General features: G+C 40.7%; 1 protein-coding gene across 1 annotated transcript in view; it reads left to right on the top strand.

Moving 5' to 3' along the window:
• GRIK3 (glutamate ionotropic receptor kainate type subunit 3) overlaps positions 1 to 19,539 on the top strand; it is an 813,353-nt gene that overhangs the window by 725,348 nt on the left and 68,466 nt on the right. Inside the window, exon 12 of the mRNA XM_082244657.1 lies at positions 13,717 to 13,835. Within this exon, the coding sequence (XP_082100783.1) occupies positions 13,717 to 13,835 (119 nt within the window). The remainder of the gene's footprint in view (positions 1 to 13,716; positions 13,836 to 19,539) is intronic.

The raw sequence follows: 19,539 nt of genomic DNA, 5'->3' as shown, positions 1-19,539 counted from the left end.
ATGGCCTTCTTGGGAATATCATACATTGAGGACAATGTTTCAAAGGACAGAAGGGATGTACCAGAAAATAGCTGGTCTATCCATAAAATGTCGGCATCTTGAAACAGAGTCAGGGAGAGATGTGGGATAAGAGACTCCAATATTTTAAGGGGAAGTCTAATTTTGGTATTATTGGTGTTAGTCAAGGAGTGGGATAGGGGGGACCTCCATGCCAGAATGGAGGCCCGGGCAGGGGGGGATAGGTCGGCAAGGGAGATTGGTTTCCAAGAGTCTGCTAGGAGCAGAAGGGAGAGATCCGTCGAGTGGGAACAAGCGGCCTCTAGGGTTACCCAGCAAGAGGCCCTGCGGTTATCAAACCAGCAAGGGAGTTGAGCCAACAAGGAGGCCAAGTAGTAGTCTCCAATGTCTGGAAGACCTAAGCCCCCTACTTTTCTATGTAGTGTAAGGTGCTTGAGGGCACACCTGGCTTTCTTTCCTTGCCACACAAAGCGTTTCATGTGGGCCGACAGTTTGTTGAGTTGGAGAGAAGACATTGGTATGGGAAGGGTTCTAAAAAGATATAAGATCTTGGGGAGGAGAAGCATTTTGAATGTAGCAACCCTGCCTACCCACGAGATTTCATGTTTCACCAGGGCTGTCAGGTCCTTAGTGAGTTGGAGGAGAAGACGGTCGAGGTTAAGGGAGGACATTTTGGAAATGGTAGGGGCTAGGGAGATACCCAAGTAAGTTATTGATTGATCAGTCCAGGGATAGGGGAGGGTAGAGGAGAGATGAAGTTTCACGTGATCGTTCACACCTAGGTCTAGGATGACCGACTTGGAGAAGTTTACCTTATAAAAGGAGATTGCGCTAAATTCTTGTAGGAGCTTATGGGCAAAGGGGAGGGAGACGATGGGATTTGTCAGGGAGAGGATGATGTCGTCTGCGAAGAGATTTATGGTGTGGGATTGATGGTTTAGTTTTAAGCCAGTTATGTGTGGATGAGATCTGACCGCTTCGGCCAAGGGTTCTATGGCAAGGTTGAAAATGGAGGGTGAGAGGGGACAACCCTGCCGGGTGCCATTCGTTATGTCAAACAACTTTGAAAGCATGCCGTTGGTCAAGACTTTAGCGGAGGGGCACGAGTAGAGTGCTAGAATGGAGGATAGAATCTGGCCCTGGAAACCGAATTTTCGCAGCGTTGCCGTGAGGTACCCCCAATGGACTCGGTCGAACGCCTTCTCTGCGTCTATGGAAAGAAGCAGGGAGGGCGTTCGACCAGATTTGGCGTGGTGGATAAGGTTGATCATGCGATGAGTGGCGTCCGAGGGCTGGCGACCGAGCATGAAGCCGGACTGGTCTAGGCCTATGAGGGAAGGGAGCACCGTGTGGAGTCTGTTAGCCAATAATTTAGCGTAGATTTTAACATCCACGTTTAGAAGTGATATGGGGCAGAAATTTGCTGGGGTATCAGGGGGTTTTCCAGGTTTGGGGATGGTGACCACATGGGCAAGGAGCATTTCTTTGGGGAAGGAGCCGTTAGAGGCCGCCGATTGGAAAACTGCAAGGAGATGAGGGGATAATATGGGAAGGTAATTTTTAAAATATTCTGAGGATAGACCATCTGGGCCCGGGGATTTGCCATTGGGCAAGGAGTTAACTACTTTGGAGATCTCCTCTTCAGTGAAGGGGAGATTGAGAGATTCAAGTTGGGACAAAGATAGGGAGGGGAGGTGAAGTTTAGAGAGAAAATCAGTAATGTTAATATCAGTGGGTTGAGGAATGGAGGTACAGGTGGACAGGTTGTATAAGGATCCATAATAGTCTGAGAATGCGTCGGCAATTGACTGGGGGTTCATCAGGGTGACATGGGTATGGGGGTGGACCAGGGAAGAGATCTTTGTTTTGGATCTGTGTGCCCTGAGGCGGTTGGCAAGGAGCTTGCCAGCCTTGTTGTTATTGGCATAATAATCAAGTTTCAATTTACGCATATAATTATCGTGCTGGGAGGACAGGAGTTCTCTAAGGGAGTGACGGAGGGCAGCTATCTCGTCTGCTAGAGCTTGAGAGGGGGAAGTCATGTTTTGGGCATCTAAGGTGCGGAGATCTGTTAGGGTTTTGTCCAATTTGAGGCGGTATGACTTACGGAGTTGGCATTGAGTTTAAGGAGGATGCCCCTGATGAAGGCTTTGTGGGCACACCAGTGATTAAACACATTGGTATCCGAGGGAGAATTCAAGGAGAAATACTGTTGGAGCTCCTGGGATATAAGTTGTCGGGTACTAGGGTCCTGAAAGAGGGACGTGTTACACCTCCATATTCTCGCCGATGCAAAGGAGTTCCCTTCTTCTAGAAGTATGGATATCGGAGCGTGGTCAGACCACACAATATCGTGTATAGAAGCTTCAGTAACTCTCTGCAGGAGAGTTTTGTCAACTAAAAAGAAATCTAGGCGAGAATAGGAGTTGTGACAGGGGAGTAGTAGGTATAGGATCTTTCAGTGGAGTGCAAACATCGCCAGGCGTCGTATAAGTCCTCCGAACTCAGCAGAGCCGCTAGGGAAGGGGCCCCTCTGCCACGTTGGGAGGACGTATCGAAGTCTAGACTGACCGGTGTATTGAGATCACTGCACACTATGAGATTATCATATCTCGAGCGTGACACTTTTTTAACTAGCTGGCGGAGATACCTGACTTGCCTGGAATTAGGTGCATACACAGACACTAGGGTAAGCGGTAGGTTATTAATAATACATTTCAGTACAATATAGCGACCATCTGGATCTAGAATGGAGTCTGCAAGAGAGAATGTTACCGTATCCCGTATAGCAAACATCACGCCTCTTTTCTTTTCTTTGGCCGAGGCCTGAAAAACATGCGGGAAGGCCGGGTGTGAGCATTTTGGAGAAGCAGAAATGTCAAAGTGGGTCTCCTGGACTGCTAAGATGTCTGCTTTCAAGTGTAAAGCCTCTTGCCATAAGGATCTTCTCTTGGCCGGGTGGTTGAGCCCCAGGGCATTAATGGAGACAAGCTTTAGACCCATTGTAGATGGACAAGAGGGGGATTAAGGGTCCTTCGCTGGAGTGAGAAGCTGGGGAGATGAGGAGGAGGTGCTCCTCTGAGGAGGAGTAGAACGTTCATCAGCGGTGTAAAGGGCATCAGAGACTGGGGTAGGAAGGAAAGAACACTTGTAGAAAGCGGTAACCAGTGTGAGGGGACGGTAGGAAGAGTATAACTTGCCAGGGGATGGGGGAGCACATAGCGAATGAGCAGGGATACAAAAGAGAGGACAGGTGGGGTCCCGGAAAAAAAGACCCAGGACCAAAAAACAAAAATACAAAAAACACAAAATAAAAGGAGAAAAAAGCCAGAGGTAAAAAAAGGCGACCCTGGGAGGGTCAGAGCAGTGGGCACTGCTTGGTGGGGGAGAGAACGGGTACATCAGGGAGTACCCACATTACACTCAGGGAACAAAAGGAGGTGATGCAATGAAAAGGCCCTCCTTGGCCCCCTTGTTGTTCCTGGAGGACCGCTGGTGGGAGACTGTGTGCCACTCCTGGCGCAGGTGAGTAAGGGCTGGTGGGGCGGTCGGGTTTCCGCCCGTCATTATCTTCAGGCAGGATGTTCCATGTTTTCACGAGGCGTAGGCCCTCTTCCAAAGTATTGATAAAGTGTTTTGAGCCATCTTTGGAGATTTCCAGCTTGGCCGGATATTTCCACCGGTAAATCAGCTTGTGGTTGCGTAGGGCTTTTGTGATGGGGGAGAGATTGCGACGTCTCTGGAGAGTGTATTGGGAAAGGTCAGGCAGGACTTGCAGGTTGGCAGCCTGGGGTGGAAGATCTTTCCTCTGACGGAAGGCAGAGAGGAGGTCTTCTTTAACTTTGTAAAAGTGAATGCGGAGCAATACATCACGGGGGGTTTCTTTAGGTAGGAAAGAGGGTTTAGGTACCCGATGGATCCTGTCAATAGTTAAATCAGCACTTGAGAGGGAGGGAAGAACAGCCAGGAATAGATCTTTGGCAAAATGGGGAAGTTGATGAGGCTGAACTTCCTCTGGAATTCCACGGATCTTCAGGTTATTCCTGCGGGACCTGTCCTCCAAATCTGCTATTTTGGCCTGCATAGATGAAATAACCTCGTGATGAGAGGAGTGAGAGTCCACAAGAAAGTTGAATGAGGATGTAACCTCACTCATGTGTATTTCTACTTGATTAACCCTTTCTCCCAGATGGGCGATGCCTGCTCTGCACTCTCTGAGACAGGACTGTGTGTCTGCATGGAGGGAAGCTCTTAGGGTCCGCAGCATATCCACCATCAGGGCCACTGACAGAGGTTGGTCAGATATGGGAAAGTCCTGGAAGGGGTCTGGGGAGGGGGCCGCCAGAGTGTCCGTGTCAGTGGAGTAAGCCTCATAGTGGAGGGCCTCAAACCGCGGCCTAGATTTGGCCGTTCTCCTGGACGTGGGTGAGGAAGGCTCAGATTGAGGAGAGGAAGAGGGGGAATGAGGACTTGCCTGGTCCAGTAGATGTCTCTGGTCCGGGAGAGATCCCTCAGTGGATGGCTCGGGATGCTGAGCCGGAGGCCGGAGCCCCGCGGCGGCGCCATCTTGGATTCTTCCACGCTGCATAGGGGGGAAGAAGGCAGAGAGTTTCTTCACCGGAGGGGGATCTGCCCGGCGTCGGCGCATCTCCAGGGGTGGCGGAGTAAGTAGCGGAGCTGGTGCGGCTAGCACAGACTTGCTAGCGGGAGCGGGAGGTCTGATATGTGCCAATGTGTCCCTGAGCGGAGCGGAGCTCTGCAACTATGCGGCCATGTTCGCCGGCGGTCGCCACGCCCCCCCGGCACCGCATAATTTTAACGGACAATTGCGTGGTCGTGCGACGCTGAACCTAAATAAAATTTATGTTCTTTTTTTCCCACAAATAGAGCTTTCTTTTGGTGGTATTTGATCACCTGTGTGATTTTTATTTTTTGCGCTATAAACAAAAAAAGAGTGACTATTCTGAAAAAAAAAAAAAAACAATATTTTTCACTGCTATATAACATTCTCAAAAAAAAATTTAAAAATCTCAATTTTTTAACATTTTTGGCCAATTTGTTGTATGCTTCATATTTTTTGGTAAAAAAAATCACAATAAGAGTATTTTGATTGGTTTGTGCAAAAGTTATCGCATCTACTAACTAAGGGAAAGATTTACGTCAATTTTATTGTTTTTTTTTACTAGTAATGGCATTTTTGACACTTATGGGGGAACCAGTGACATTACTACAGTAATCAGTGCTAAAAATATGCACTGTTACTTTAATAATGACACTGGCAGGGAAGGGGTTAACACCGTGGGTGATAAAGGGGTTAAATGTGTACCTAGGGGCATGTTTCTAACTGTATGGGGGTTGGGCTTTTGAAATGATCACAGAGACCTGTGATCCTATATAGAAGGATCACAAGTGCTCTGTGTTCATTCCAGAGAGAAGAACAGTCAGCTGTGTTTACAACAGCTGACCGTCCTTCTCTCTCAGCGCGGAGCGATCGCGGGTGGCAGGCGGCCTGCCCTGTGCATCAGAATCCCCGCTGCCGGCGGCGTGTGCTTGCCCCCTAGCTGCAAGCGCACAACCGACGTAGGGCTACATCGGTTCACACAGGAGGGACTGTCTGCTGCAGTAAAATTGCGGTGGGCGGTCCGGAAGTAGTTAAAAGGGAAGTATGGGTTTCCTTCTTTTTCTTTTTTCTTTTTGTGTAATCCTAATCCTTATGAGCTGCTAGTATCTACCAATCTTCCCTGCCCTCTGAGAAGTGCACCATTTCTGTTAAAATAGATTTAACTACCTGTGAGAGGGTCTACAGACTTTCTTGAAGTGTCATACCGACAATGGTAGTCTGGATTATTTTTAATGACCTGCTGTCATATATGACTATGGTGATGGTTAGATATACTGTACCTGCCATCCAAATGCGTATGATAAAATGTAAATTGTCCATACACTGTATAACCAAGTTGTCTTGTGGTGATGGACCAATAGAAATGTGTGGCAGTGGGGCTTAGTAGAAAACTACCAAGATATGATGAAGCAACAGAATAGCCTTGCATTGGGCCATGGCAGTACGGTTTGGAGGGCAGCTAAATGTTATCACTGCAGCCATCTGCCCCTCTTCCATATATATCTCTCTGTAAAGATTTGTTTGTTGGGTGTACTGGCTCTTTAAAGATTTGAATGCCCAACAGTTATGTTGCATGGCCCAGATCTTAGGTCTTATTTACACCAGCTTTGGTCCCTGAAGAGCAATGTTACAAGCATTGAGGATGCGTTTCATAGTCTCCTTAATGCCTGCTTTAACCCCTTCAACCCTGCACTAGCATGTCGCAACTGCATGCATCACACATGGTTTCAGGGCACTTGCAGTAAACCCCACTCACTTGAAAGCAACAGAGGGCATAATTGCAGCTGCAAAGCTAAGCATCGCAGTTATGGCATGCATACACCCCTAGCCGTTGCCTCTGTAGATAAAGCAGAAGCGGTGGTAGGGCAGTAAGAATTCAACTCAACTACAGGGTTTTACCGCACCTCAACCACTGGTGTGAATGAGCCCTTACAGAAAAAAATTAAAGTGGTTGTTAAGCCTTGTAGGACTTTGTATAATCCTGTAGATTATGGACTTTGTATAATTACCGTTGTCTCCTAAACCTGTGTGCCTCTGTCTCTGTATTTTATTTTTAAAAAATGCAGTGAATACCTGATTTCAGTGTGCTGTTCTACGATCACGTGACTGGCTGGCTCTCTCCTCTCTCTGTCTGACAGTTGCAGGGGGCAGGGCAGAGATCCCCCTGCTAACATCACTCGGGAGGAAGAAGAGGAGGAGAGAGAGATGGCCGGTCATGTGATCACCGAGCAGCACACTGCTTTTATAATACACAGAGACAGAGGCACAGAGGATTGGGGGACAAACAGGATTATTTAACACATTAACAGTCATTTGAGTAGCAGGAGGGGTGGGCGGACCGTGACACAGACCTGACAGGCAGGGAGGGGAGGGGGAGGAGGACACAGAAGGCACAGGAGAGCAGAGAGCAGAGCTACGGAGACACATACGCTCACCACGGTGTCAGGGCTCAGCAGCCATGATATACCATGGTCAGTGTACAGAGGGGAGGGTAGAAACTGGCAGGATCAGCCAGGTTTTTTAGGTGATACAAGTGGCAAAATTACACAGCACAAGCACTGTGCTGTATAACATGCTTTAATGGGAACAGGATCATTTTTTTTTTTAAGGGCAACAAACGCTTTAACATTCCACCAGTACAGGTTGGACACTCCAGCTCAAAAAAAACTCTAAAACTTTATAATATGTAGACATACTGTATAAGGCAACCCATTTTTATCTGCCTAATATATTTGCCTAGCATATAACATACTGTTCGGTCTTCGTAAATAAACCTATTTTATTATTCCAGTCCTGTTAAATATTGGTTTTAGGCTGTTTAAATAAATGCTTACAAAAATCTATAAAGTCTTTTGTGTCTCACACAATGGCATACATAAAAGGAATCCACACAACCTGCAAAAATCAATGTATAAATCAATATCAATAGCATTGAAGAGTTTCCATTGCAAGCACTAAGAGGTCATATACATAAGAATGCTATCATATTTGTACATGAATAAGTTTCTGCTCTACATTCCAATGTCAATAGCTTAGCTACAAATACAGGTGCGGCCTATTTTATTGTGGAGAAAAATGAACTGTCCTGTAAATTCACTCTACCAAGGTCAATTTTCATAAATGAAGCCTGTGGGCAAACATACCTAGCCCCCAAGTGAACCCCTATTTATTTAATGCAACAGTTTAAAACTTGTGGTATTATTACACAGCATAACAACACACAATTGAGGTACTCTTTTAGCAAGAGCATGACAGAGAAAAAAAAACAAAAATTGTAATTAAACTTAAGAACAAACAAGTAATATATTGCAACTTATTTGTGGAAATATATACCGCGCCAACACTTAATAACTAGCAGCCAGCAAATACAAATGACAATTTGTGAAAATAAATAAATGGTTCTTGGGATCAATCTACCCTTTCCAGAGAGGTCTCTGTTATACTAACACAGGGATGCTGATGACAATGGCCCAGATCACATTTCCCCCCTTCATCTTGTTCCTGACAATGTCATTTTCTCAGCAAGCTGCAGGTAAGCAGCGTTGTATCACTCGACCTCTTAGTTGATGAAGTGTAATCCCCCTCTGTTGGTGATCCCAAGAACCATTGTCTCTGACCCAGAAAGATGCCACCAGACTAAGAGGACTTCTGTTCAACAAGTAGTCTGAAGTAGGTGAGCTTGGGAGTTTCTATTCTGTATGATAGACAGGGGTTCTCATCATTAAATCAGGTCTAAATGTCAGTGGAGTGAACTGGTACAAAACAGCCCGGGTGAACCTAACTACACAATGGGGGCACACTATGTGAGCTTTTTGTTTCCTTGAGCTTTTTCGTGGAAAGTATTTCCTGCTGTGGGCACCAAAGATTATCTTACAGTGACCCATGAAGGATGAGTGTATACCTTTGTATTAAGGATCTGTGACATCTTCCATAAGGATTATTTACTCTTTGTCAGCCTTAATGACCCAAAAAGTATATGCTTTGTTGGATCCTTATTATCTGGTAAGCCTCTGATTCACTTATATCATTGGTGGCGGTCATACATCTAGGATCATCTAAGGAGGATTCATCTGCACTCTGCACTTTTTTTGGTGGATCTAACATGAACTTTTATATGGTGGACTAATTTTTCCTTATTTCTTAAAACACATATGCACTTTATATATATATATGTAAATTTTTGCACATATGTTTGCACAACTTTATGTATATATTTTCATACATATGCACATTTATGCACTTTATTTGCATATTTTTGCACATACACTGCATTTTTTTTCTTTTGCAAAGTGTATATCGTTTTAATTCTCATTTATGTGAATTTGCAAATTTTTGCATAAGTTTGCACAATATACTTGGTCTGCTTTTATGTAAGTATTGATATATGATTTTGACTTTATATTGCTTTATCAGCAATATATTGCATCTTTCAATTACTTAAACGTGGAAACTAATTTTTTATTTTTTATTTTTTGCCCATTTGCACCTGATGATCCTACCAGTAATAAAATGCCTGTACTAAGAGACAATATTCACTAACTGTAGTGAATCGTAAGAACACCAGCTTAGTCACCCTAGGGTAGGAAATGTTCATAAACTACAGAACCCCTCCCCTTCCCTTCAGCTTTTGAATATTTTGGATGTTCTGTAGTTCACTAAAGTGAGCTTGGCAGGGGTAGTAATACTGGGAGGTTGATTTACTAAAGGTAAATAGACTGTGCACTTTGCAAAGTGAAATTGCACTCTGCAAGTGCAGTTGTTCCAGAGATTAGTAAATGTGGTAAAGCTTCACTTTGTACTCCATTCTTTCTAATTACAAAATTGATGTGCACAAATCCGAAGCTTTAAACATAAATTTGCCCAATGACACTTTACGTAACATACAACAGAACTTTCCTTTTTATTGGTCTCGCAACAAAATGTCAAATATCTGGGCGTTTAACTCACCCCATCACTGTCTGTGGTTTTCAACTGGAACTTTTCCCACTGGCTTGCCTCTCTCCCTCTTTCCTGGCTTGGAAGGAACATTATCCTTATAATAGCCGTTTTGACAAAATGATTGTATCTCTTTGAAATGTTAACAACGCCTGTCCCGTGTCACTTTCTGCGATCGGGCCATGGGGAGTTTTTGAATTTCCTCTGGGGTTACAAATCTAAAAGACTATCCCACCATATCCTGACCTTATCAAAGGGCCAAGGTGGTATAGATTTCCCTGACCCGTTTAAATATTACTATGTGGTCCACTTATCTAGAGCCCTGGATTGGACCAAGTATTCTTCGAAGAAGGAGTGGGTGGCGGTGGAACAGGCCATATCAACTTTTCCACTTCCAACTTTGATATGGCAGACTCCTAATCTGTGGGTGCCCCTGAAATCCCACCCTTTGATAGGCGCTACTGTCAGTAATAGCTACAACGGGTTGTGTTACGATGATCCCTCCAAACCCCTCACCTATGTCACCTGTTTCTTCAGACTTTCTTCATGAGGGTCGATGGTGCACTGTTGTGGAAATTCAAGAAATTCAAGCAATGTTGTTCCCTCCCTGGATAGGTGGGGAGCAACACAGATTAGACACTTTCTTATCTCCTCAAAATATGGGCCCTTCATTGCTTGTCTGCTTTTGAGAGACTCTTTCTAGACCCCTTGCCTCTCTGCCACCTTCTATCATTAATGTACTTGATGTTGATTGAGCCCCAGGAGGGATTTATACCTCCCTATCTGTGGAATTGGGAATGCAATCTAGGCTGGGCCTTTTGTAAGGAACATAGAGAGCGTATTATGTATTTTGCACACCGCTCCTCAATTGCGAGTAGTTTGCAGGAGGTGGGGTTAGGGTCCTAACCCAATGGTATTGAGTTCCCATGCTCCCTCATAAGATTTACCCTTTGGTCTCCCCATTTGTTGGTGTTGTCAACAAACAGACAGTTCACCATTATACATGTTTTGGACATGCCCCCTATCGGCCCTTTTTGGGACTCTATCTGCAAATAGTTTTTTAGACTAACTGACATTTCACTAGCAGGCGACCCGATGCAGTGCTTGCTTCACCTCACCCTGATTTTGAGGCATAGATATAAGAAGTCCCTCTTAATCCATCTTCCTATTGCCACTAAAATATGTATACTGCAAAGGTGGAAATGCCCAGAACCCCCATCAGTTGGCCAGTGGATAGCTGTAATGAATTAAATTAACCTGATGGAACAATTAACAGCTGCATTAAAATGAAAAGAGGAACAATTCAATAAAACCTGGTTTTATTGGCACGATTTCCGGTACTCATAAGACTACAACACCCTCATGGCCTTGCCGGATGAGTAACTGTGACTGTGCATGCATACCCATTCAATTTATTCCCCATCCCCCCCCCCTTTTTGTTACTTTTTCTCCTCCTATGTTCTCCTGTTCAATACCTGTCTTCCCCTATAGCTCCTGCTTATTTTCTTTTCCTTCTTGCTCTAACGTCTGTGACGTTATGCCTTTTTCTTTCTATTGAAAAATTGTTTGTGTACAGCAGCCTCTGGGTGAACTTAGTGTTCTACACTGTCTACACTGTTCCATTCTCTGACAGACTACTGTAGTTTTTAGTTGCCGTTTTGGCATCATCCTATATGCTTTGTACCTCTCATATGGTTTTACTTTATTATAGGTTTGTGTAACAGTTTATGAATATTGTACCCTAAGGCAATACTGGAATTGTATTGCCTTTGCTGGTGATAAAAAGCTTCCCATAGCAAAGAACATTCAATCACGGGGAAGGAAAATTTTTCAAACAGCATTTTTGCTTGCTCATGATTGGATAATGGAAGTCAGCAGAGCGTCTGCTCATTTACTAAGCTCTGGAGAAACTACTCTTGCAGAGAGAAACTGCACTTTGCAAAGTGCACAGTCTATTTGCCTTTAGTAAATCAACCCCACTGTGTGAGAAAAACTACAAAGGACTGCACTAGACTTCTAGCATGATCAATGGGTATTTTTTTTAGCTTAACACTTCAAATTGTGTATTTAAAAAAGCAAAATTGAGCGAATTTGAGAAGTTTATAGATTAGGGTTTATGTACACTTTGATTCAAACTTTATGGATATTTCTGCCAAATCTCGTAGTCTACAAACTGGGAAAGCCAACTTCCTGTAGATAGTTTTATTATTTGCCTTAATATTGTGTGTCAATGCTTATATTCTATTGTAGACATTTATAACTAATGCCACTTGACAGATCTAGACAGATCCTCATGGCAGCTAAAAATATTGAAACATATCAAAGTAGACATGATACACATGTCAAAATTATTTACTAAGCAGGCAAAATATTATGAATGAAAATTGTGTAATTTTCCCGGCTTGCCTTATAATATCAAATGTATCAGAGAGGTGAAGTAATGTTTTAGATACAGTTAGGCCCCTTTTACACGGGCTTTCTGATCCGATCCGCCTGTCAGTTGTTCAGGCAGACATGATCTGATGCTTCATGTATCTCTATGGAGCAGCGGATGTCAGCAGTGACATGTCCGCTGACACCTGCTGCTATCCGATCCTGTCTGTGAAATCAGGACAGATGGAAACCCTATTTTCCATCTGTCTGAAGGATCAAGCGGTCCGCTTTCATCCGATCTCCCATAGGGGAGAGCGGGGCTCTGACAGCTCCATCTCTGCACACAGAGCAGGGACGGAGCTGTCATCCGCCTGCTCAGCGGGGATCGTCGGATCGATTCCCCACTAAGAAAAACGGAGTCCGCAGAGCGCACCGCCCGTGTGAAAGGACCCTTTACCTGATACTTTAGAATTAAAGTGTAGCTACATTCAAAACTTTTTTGGATAGAGTGACCTCCTGTCAGACTTTACTGCTGTTGGAGGTTCATTGAAGATATTCTGTCACTTCCTGTCTTCTAAAAAATGTTGCCTCCAGGACAGGAAGTGTGGAGACATCTCTCCAACAGCAACACAGACAGAAGTAATGTTTCTCTCACTTCCTGTTTGGTAAAATGTTGTCCCCAGAACAGAAAATGAGAGGAAATCTCTCGTATGCCTCGTACACATGATCAGATAATCGGACGAGTTATCATTCGCATTTTGTTGCACGATACTAATATTGAAATCAACAATGTGTACTAAACGTACGATTCTTTTTTTGTACAATTCTGGAAAAGCTTCCTGGTTGTGTATGCTAAACAAAAACAATGGTTGCCAGGCTATTTCTGGGTTATTTTAGTGATTCTGATCACGCATGGTCTTTGTCTATCAATTTTTTTTTTTTTTTTGTACTGACTAAACGATTGTCGTTCACTAGTCTATCGCACGACACGTTTGTCCCTTCGGATTTTGTTGGACGAAATGTCATGGTCGGCTGTCGAAAGCTGTGTACTAACGATCAGATTATTGCGCAATTAATTTGAAAGTGTTTTTTTTTTCTAACGATTATGTGATCGTGTGTGAGAGGCATAAGGCTCCTTTCACGCTAGCAGTAGTATTTACTGCCCCCCCCCCCCCCCCTGAAAAGGAAGCCGACTTTTTGTTTTTACTGTCAATTTTCCATTGTGGGACTGTGCCACAAGTGTGCGCCAAGTGTTTGACTTACGGTAGTGCTCCATTAACATGGGTAGTGCCACCTGGCAAACTCTGTAGGTATTGTTAAAATTGTTAAACCATAATGCAAAGCAATGGGGGAGATTTACTAAAACCGGTGCCCCCAGAATCTGGTGCAGCTGTGCATAGTAACCAGATTCTAACTTCAGCTTGACAATAATACCTAGAAGCTGATTGATTATTATGCTCAACTGTACTAGATTCTGGGTGCATCAGTTGTAGTAAATCTTCCCCAATGTCTACTCCTACAAGTAGCACCCTATCTGCTTTAAGATGGGTGGTCAGTAAAAACAAGGATCAACTACCTGTTTTTACTGCCTCCTGGCCGCCTGTGTAAAAGGAGCCTAACATAATCCTGGATAGCGTTAAAAACTGACAGGGTTTTATCCTTTCCCCACTGTAAACATAACATAAAAAGTTTAAGGTATTTCTCAAATTTATAGACACTCGTTTTGTATCCATGAAGTCTAAATTAGCTGTTCTTATTTTCCACCATAGGTTCAGCCCTTATGAATGGTACGATGCTCACCCTTGCAATCCAGGAACTGACATTGTGGAGAATAATTTTACCTTATTAAATAGCTTTTGGTTTGCAGTCGGGGCATTAATGCAACAAGGTAAGTGGACTGCTTTATTATTAATTTTTTCACGGCTACCAAATTAAGACTTTTGTTAAATTTTGACAGCTGCTAGATAAAAGACACAGCTGCTTTTGTCAGAAAGAGCAAAGCGGTATAAGAAGTAATGTTGTCACCTTCTTGTCACAAAACACTGGAGAGAAAGTTTGTCACGGCTGGCTGTCACCAAACAACATTTTCTTTTCTAAATTGGAGTGTTGTCACCTACAATTACATAACCGCTTGTCAAAAATCGTTCTTTGTATGTGCCATTGTAACATAGGTGTTACCTAACAAATGGCAATTCCCAGGAGGCAGATGAAATAGTTACTTCACTCATTGTGCTTTTCTAGTTGACAATTTTAGTTTAAAACCTGCAAAAAGATTTTACTCAAATTTTATTATTGATAATTACTTAAAGCACATCGCTATTTAAAATGTTAAAGGAGTTGTAAAGTCAGAAGGTTTTTATTCTAATGCATTCTATGCACTAAGATAAAAAGGCTTCTGTATGAAGCAACCTCCTCAGCACCCCCTAATACTTACCTGAGCCCCCTCCCTTTCCAGCGATGTCAACGAGTCCCTCCTGATTGGCTGAAACACAGCCGCGGTGCCATTGGTTCCTATGACTGTCAAGCAAAGTCAGCTAGCCAATCAGGAGAGGGGGGTGGGGTCGAACCATGTCTGGATGGACACACGGAGAGAGGTGCTAGAAGCAGCAAAGAGGGACAAGAGAAGAGGAGGATCTGGGCTGCTCTGTGCAAAACCACTGCACAGAGCAGGTAAGTATAACATGTCTGGTATAATCACTTTAACATAAAACTCATAAGAGTCTAAAAGGTCTTGCACGATTAATAGAAGAGCTGAAATACTTACCATTTCTGCTATTTTCAGTTTCCTCAAGTGCTTTCTAACATGATCACAATCCAGATACCTGGTCTAGATTTTGTCAGCAAAAATCACAAATAGACATGTGCGGTTCATTTTGTTCGAAATTGAAATTCAAACAAATTTTACGTTATTCAGAAATTTGGATGTATATAAATTTCCAAATTACAATAGTAATGAATTTAAATGAATATGAAATACAAAACAACATTTCTGACGAAATTCGAGTTAGAATAGTTTTCAAATCATTTTCAAATAGTTTTTGTATTAAATTTGAATAGTTTTCAAATCAAATTCAAATAGATTTTAGATCAAATTTGGATTTCTGAAGAGAATAAAATAGAATAGAAACTAATAGAATAGAATAGAGATGTTTCACTTTTCACTTTCTCCTTAATAGAATAGAATAGAGATATGGAATAGAATAAATCTGAATAGAGTAAATTCAAATTCAAATAGAATAGAATAGAAAGAATATAACAATATAACCATTTTCTGAAATTAAAAAGTATAGCATGGGAAATAGAATAGAATAGAAAAAAACATTACAATATAATGGAATAGAAAGAATATAATTCTTCCAAAATTCTAATTTGGAATAGAATGAATTTGATTTTGAATGGAATTTGACTTGAATGCAATTCAATTTGAGTTTGAATGCAATTTAAATGGAATTTGAATCAATTCAAATTTTCCAAATTCAAATCGGTTCAAATTTGAATAAACTAAACAAATTCCGAAAATGAATTAAACAAATTAAACAAATTTAACTAAACTATCTTATGTGAATAAGGAATCAAAACTATTTTTTTTTCATTCTACACATGTCTAATTACAAGGCTTAATGCCTAGGCTTTTGGTACTATAACCAACAGACGAGAAATCTTTCAGCAGAAAGATAAAGTACAAATGTCAGCCATTAAAATTCTTTTCATTTATCTATCCCAACATAAGGCCATCAATGGCAAAGAAACAAGTTCGTTTAACTGCCAACCTCCCCAGCTACATACTCACCTTTCGCTCTGTTCTGCTGGAAGGCACAAAGAGAAATAATTGGTCCTGTGTAAGCTGTAATTTGTGACTTACAGTTTATACAGGCCTTACAATTTTCTCCCTGTCCCATTTGACCACACTGGGTACATGAGTGGACAGTTATTAACCACTTTTGCTCTCGTACCTGTATACCCCTAATAGCCAGAGCAATTTTTACATATCCCCTATAGGTCTTGTTTGTTCATTACTTTAACCTCCCTGGCGGTATGATTCTTTTGGATTTTAGGTGCTGAAAGCGGTACCATTATTTTGCATGTAATTCTTGTGAATGAGCAGCCCAATCCAACTGTATACATTTATTATATATATTATATATATATATATATATATATATATATATGTATGTATACATATATTATATATATTATATATATATATATATATATATATATATATATATATATATATATACGTATATATATATATATATATATATATATATATATATATATATATAATGTATACAGTTGGTTTGGGCTGCTCATTCACAAGAATTACGTATATATATATATATATATATATATATATATATATATATATATATATATATATATATATATATATATGTGTATGTATATATATATATATATATATATATATATATATACTGTATATATATATATATATATATATATATATATATATACATATATTTACATAAAAAGTACAGTAAAACTGCAGGAAAGGACACTGGGGAGCAATGTAATGTGATTTTATTTTATTTTGAACGGTATCAGTGTGTTTGGTGCATTTTACATTTGAATTTGCGGCCGGTTCCACCCCCCGGCGGACGTCACGTCGCCGGAGACGGAAGCCGGGGCTCGCAGACGATCGGGAGAGAGCTCCGCCGCCGCATACCGCTCGCAGTCTTCGCTGGATCCCGTAGAAAAGGTAAGTAAAACCTCTTCCAGCATCCAGCGATCTTCTTAGCGCTACCCTGAGTGTGACTCGGGGTTACCGCTTTGGGCTCTAAAATCTTACCCCGAGTCACACTCGGGAATACCGCTAGGAAGGTTAAACATCAAAATAACACATACAGGGGTTGATTTACTAAAACTGGAAAGTGAAAAACCTGGTGCAGCTCTGCACAGAAACCAATCAGCTTCCAGGTTGTATTGACCAAGCTTAATTGAACAAGCTGAAGTTAGAAGCTGATTGGTTACCATGCACAGCTACACCAGATTTTACACTCTCCAGTTTTAGTAAATCAATCCCACAATCCTTTGGGGAGGGGAAAAAGCTAGACTTTCTTTTGGCAATGCTCTTTTGCAAAAATAAATGTTTTCTTTAAAGTTTATTTTTTTAAGGAATCTATAGACAAAAAGACTTAAAAGGAAAAAAAAAATGTTTTTTTTTTCTATTTTGATTAATGTGAGTTTTACTGGTCATCTTTTTAAAAATGATGTTTCTTTTACAAAGCATGGTAAAGGTTTTTGTAGGCATTTTTTGTTTCTTTTTTCACTCATTTATTGTTATATGATGAGTAATAAAGTAAATAAATAAGCACAAAAAAATAGATAATATTGATACAAAATAGAAAAGAAAAAAAAAATCAGCAGAAAAATAGCAGCTAAGGGAAGAGGGGTACGATCACGTTAATTAGAGCTAATTAAGGTTAACTAAGGAATATTAAGGAGGTAGATAGGAGTTAATTTTATATTAAAAAAAGTGTAAGGTTTCTTTATTTGATGCCATATGCAAAGTCACACCATTGATCATTGGAATAATTTGCTGGTAAAAGCAGTGGAGGAAAAGGTGGCAGGGATTGGATGTAAGAGATTTTTTTATATTGTATGTATATATATATGTATGTATATATATATATATATATATATATATATATATATAATATATGTATACATATATATATATAAATATATATACATATATATATATATATATATATATATACACACACATACATACATACTTTAACTTATTTATAGTTATTTATTATATTATAATTTATGATTTTGTGTTTTAAACTTTATCATACCCGAGATATTATAAAGAAGAACGCACAGTAAAAAAAAAAAATCATATGTAAATAGTTAGTTTGGGCTGCTCATTTTTAAGAATTAAATGCAAAATAATGGTACCGCTTTTAGCACCTAAAATCCGAAAGAATCATACCGCCAGGGAGGTTAAAATTCTTAAGTGATTAAGCCCCACTGTTGACTAATAGTGAAAGGAGAGTTCTCACCATACACTGAGGTACCAGGTATTTTTTTCTAGTTTCTCCCACCAATAAAATTGAGGAAGCGAATTGGAATATAAGTATTACTGGGCATTAGTTAAGTAAACCTGTTGCTTTGTCAGGTATAGGCAAAAGACAGATGACTTTAACCACTTTCCCGACTGCCCCATAGTAGATTCATTTCTACAGGGTGGCTGTTATGTGCAGAATCACACACACACACACACACACATATATATATATTTCTGATTATGCACTTCCGGGTAGGGGGCATGCCTCCGGCACACTGCTTTTGCTGTGAATAGTCACAGCAGAAGCCGATCAGCAGGTCCCGGTCAATGGATGTCTGCCAGCACCTGCTGATCATCAAGGAGAGAGGCTGGACAGAGCTCTGCCTATCAGCAGGTATGTGATGGATGCTAAAAAGTGGGGAAAGAACATTTAACACATCCCTTAGTAAAAACAGCACACACAGTAAACACAAACACTGGTTAGGCACACATTTGACCCTTTGATTACCCTAGATGTTTAAACCCTACTCAGCCAATGACAGTGCATATTTTTAGCACTGGTCACTGCATTAGTGTCACTGGTTCCCACAAAGTGTTAAAAGTGTAAGTTAGTGTCACAGTCCCGCTATAGATCGTTGATCACTGCCATTACAAGTATAAAAAAAAATACATGTATATATAAAAATTCCAGTAAATATCCAATAGTTTATAGACACTATTACTTTTGTGTTAACCAATTATTAAAAGGTTTTTTTTTTTTTTACCAAAAATATGTAACAGAATATATATTTGGCCTAAATTTATGATGAAATTAGGTTTTTTTAACATTTTTTATTGGATATGTTTTTAAAATAGACCCAGTGGTGAGTAAATACGACCAAAAGAAAGCTCTATTGGTGAGAAAAAAGGGGCATACATATTATTTGGGTACAGTGTTGCATTATTGCGCAATTGTCAGTTAAAATAATGCAATATTGCAAAAATATGGCCTGGTCATGAAGGGGGTAAATCTTCCAAGGGGAAAAGGTTAGGCTGGCAGCTAGAGCCCAACCATTGTTTGCATACATTTTATCATTATCTCTTTACCTTTTAAGTGCCTTTATTATGCTCCTCATAGAGAATAACAAGTATGCAACAATTGTATTGTTGTGGGGGACAGCAGTACCAGTAAAAGAGAGTGTTTTACAGCAAAACTGCATTATTATCTATTTTAAAATACTATCTAGGCTTCTTATCTTACATTTACAGTAAAAATGCAATAGTTTATACTGACACTAGTATTATTTATTCTAATAATAACAATTGTAATGCAGTTTATTTTGACTTTTATGTAGTATACTACTGGATTCAAACACTTTGTATAATCTCCTTTTTAGTGACTTATATTTAGCTGTAGTTTTGTTGATCTTCCTTATATATTAAAAATTCTGCTGTAATATTTTAAATATTTTACAATGTCATATTTTAACCTCTTCCTGACCGCGCTATAGTCAAAAGATAGCTACAGTGAAATCGTCCAATTCTTGGAGGGTGTCAATAGATGTCCTCACAGAAC

This window comes from Pelophylax lessonae (assembly GCF_965119305.1).
Source record: "Pelophylax lessonae genome assembly, chromosome: 2".
NCBI classification, from domain to species: domain Eukaryota; kingdom Metazoa; phylum Chordata; class Amphibia; order Anura; family Ranidae; genus Pelophylax; species Pelophylax lessonae.
The sequence above is the reverse complement of the archived record's forward strand: the minus strand, read 5'-3'. Positions and strand labels throughout refer to the sequence as shown.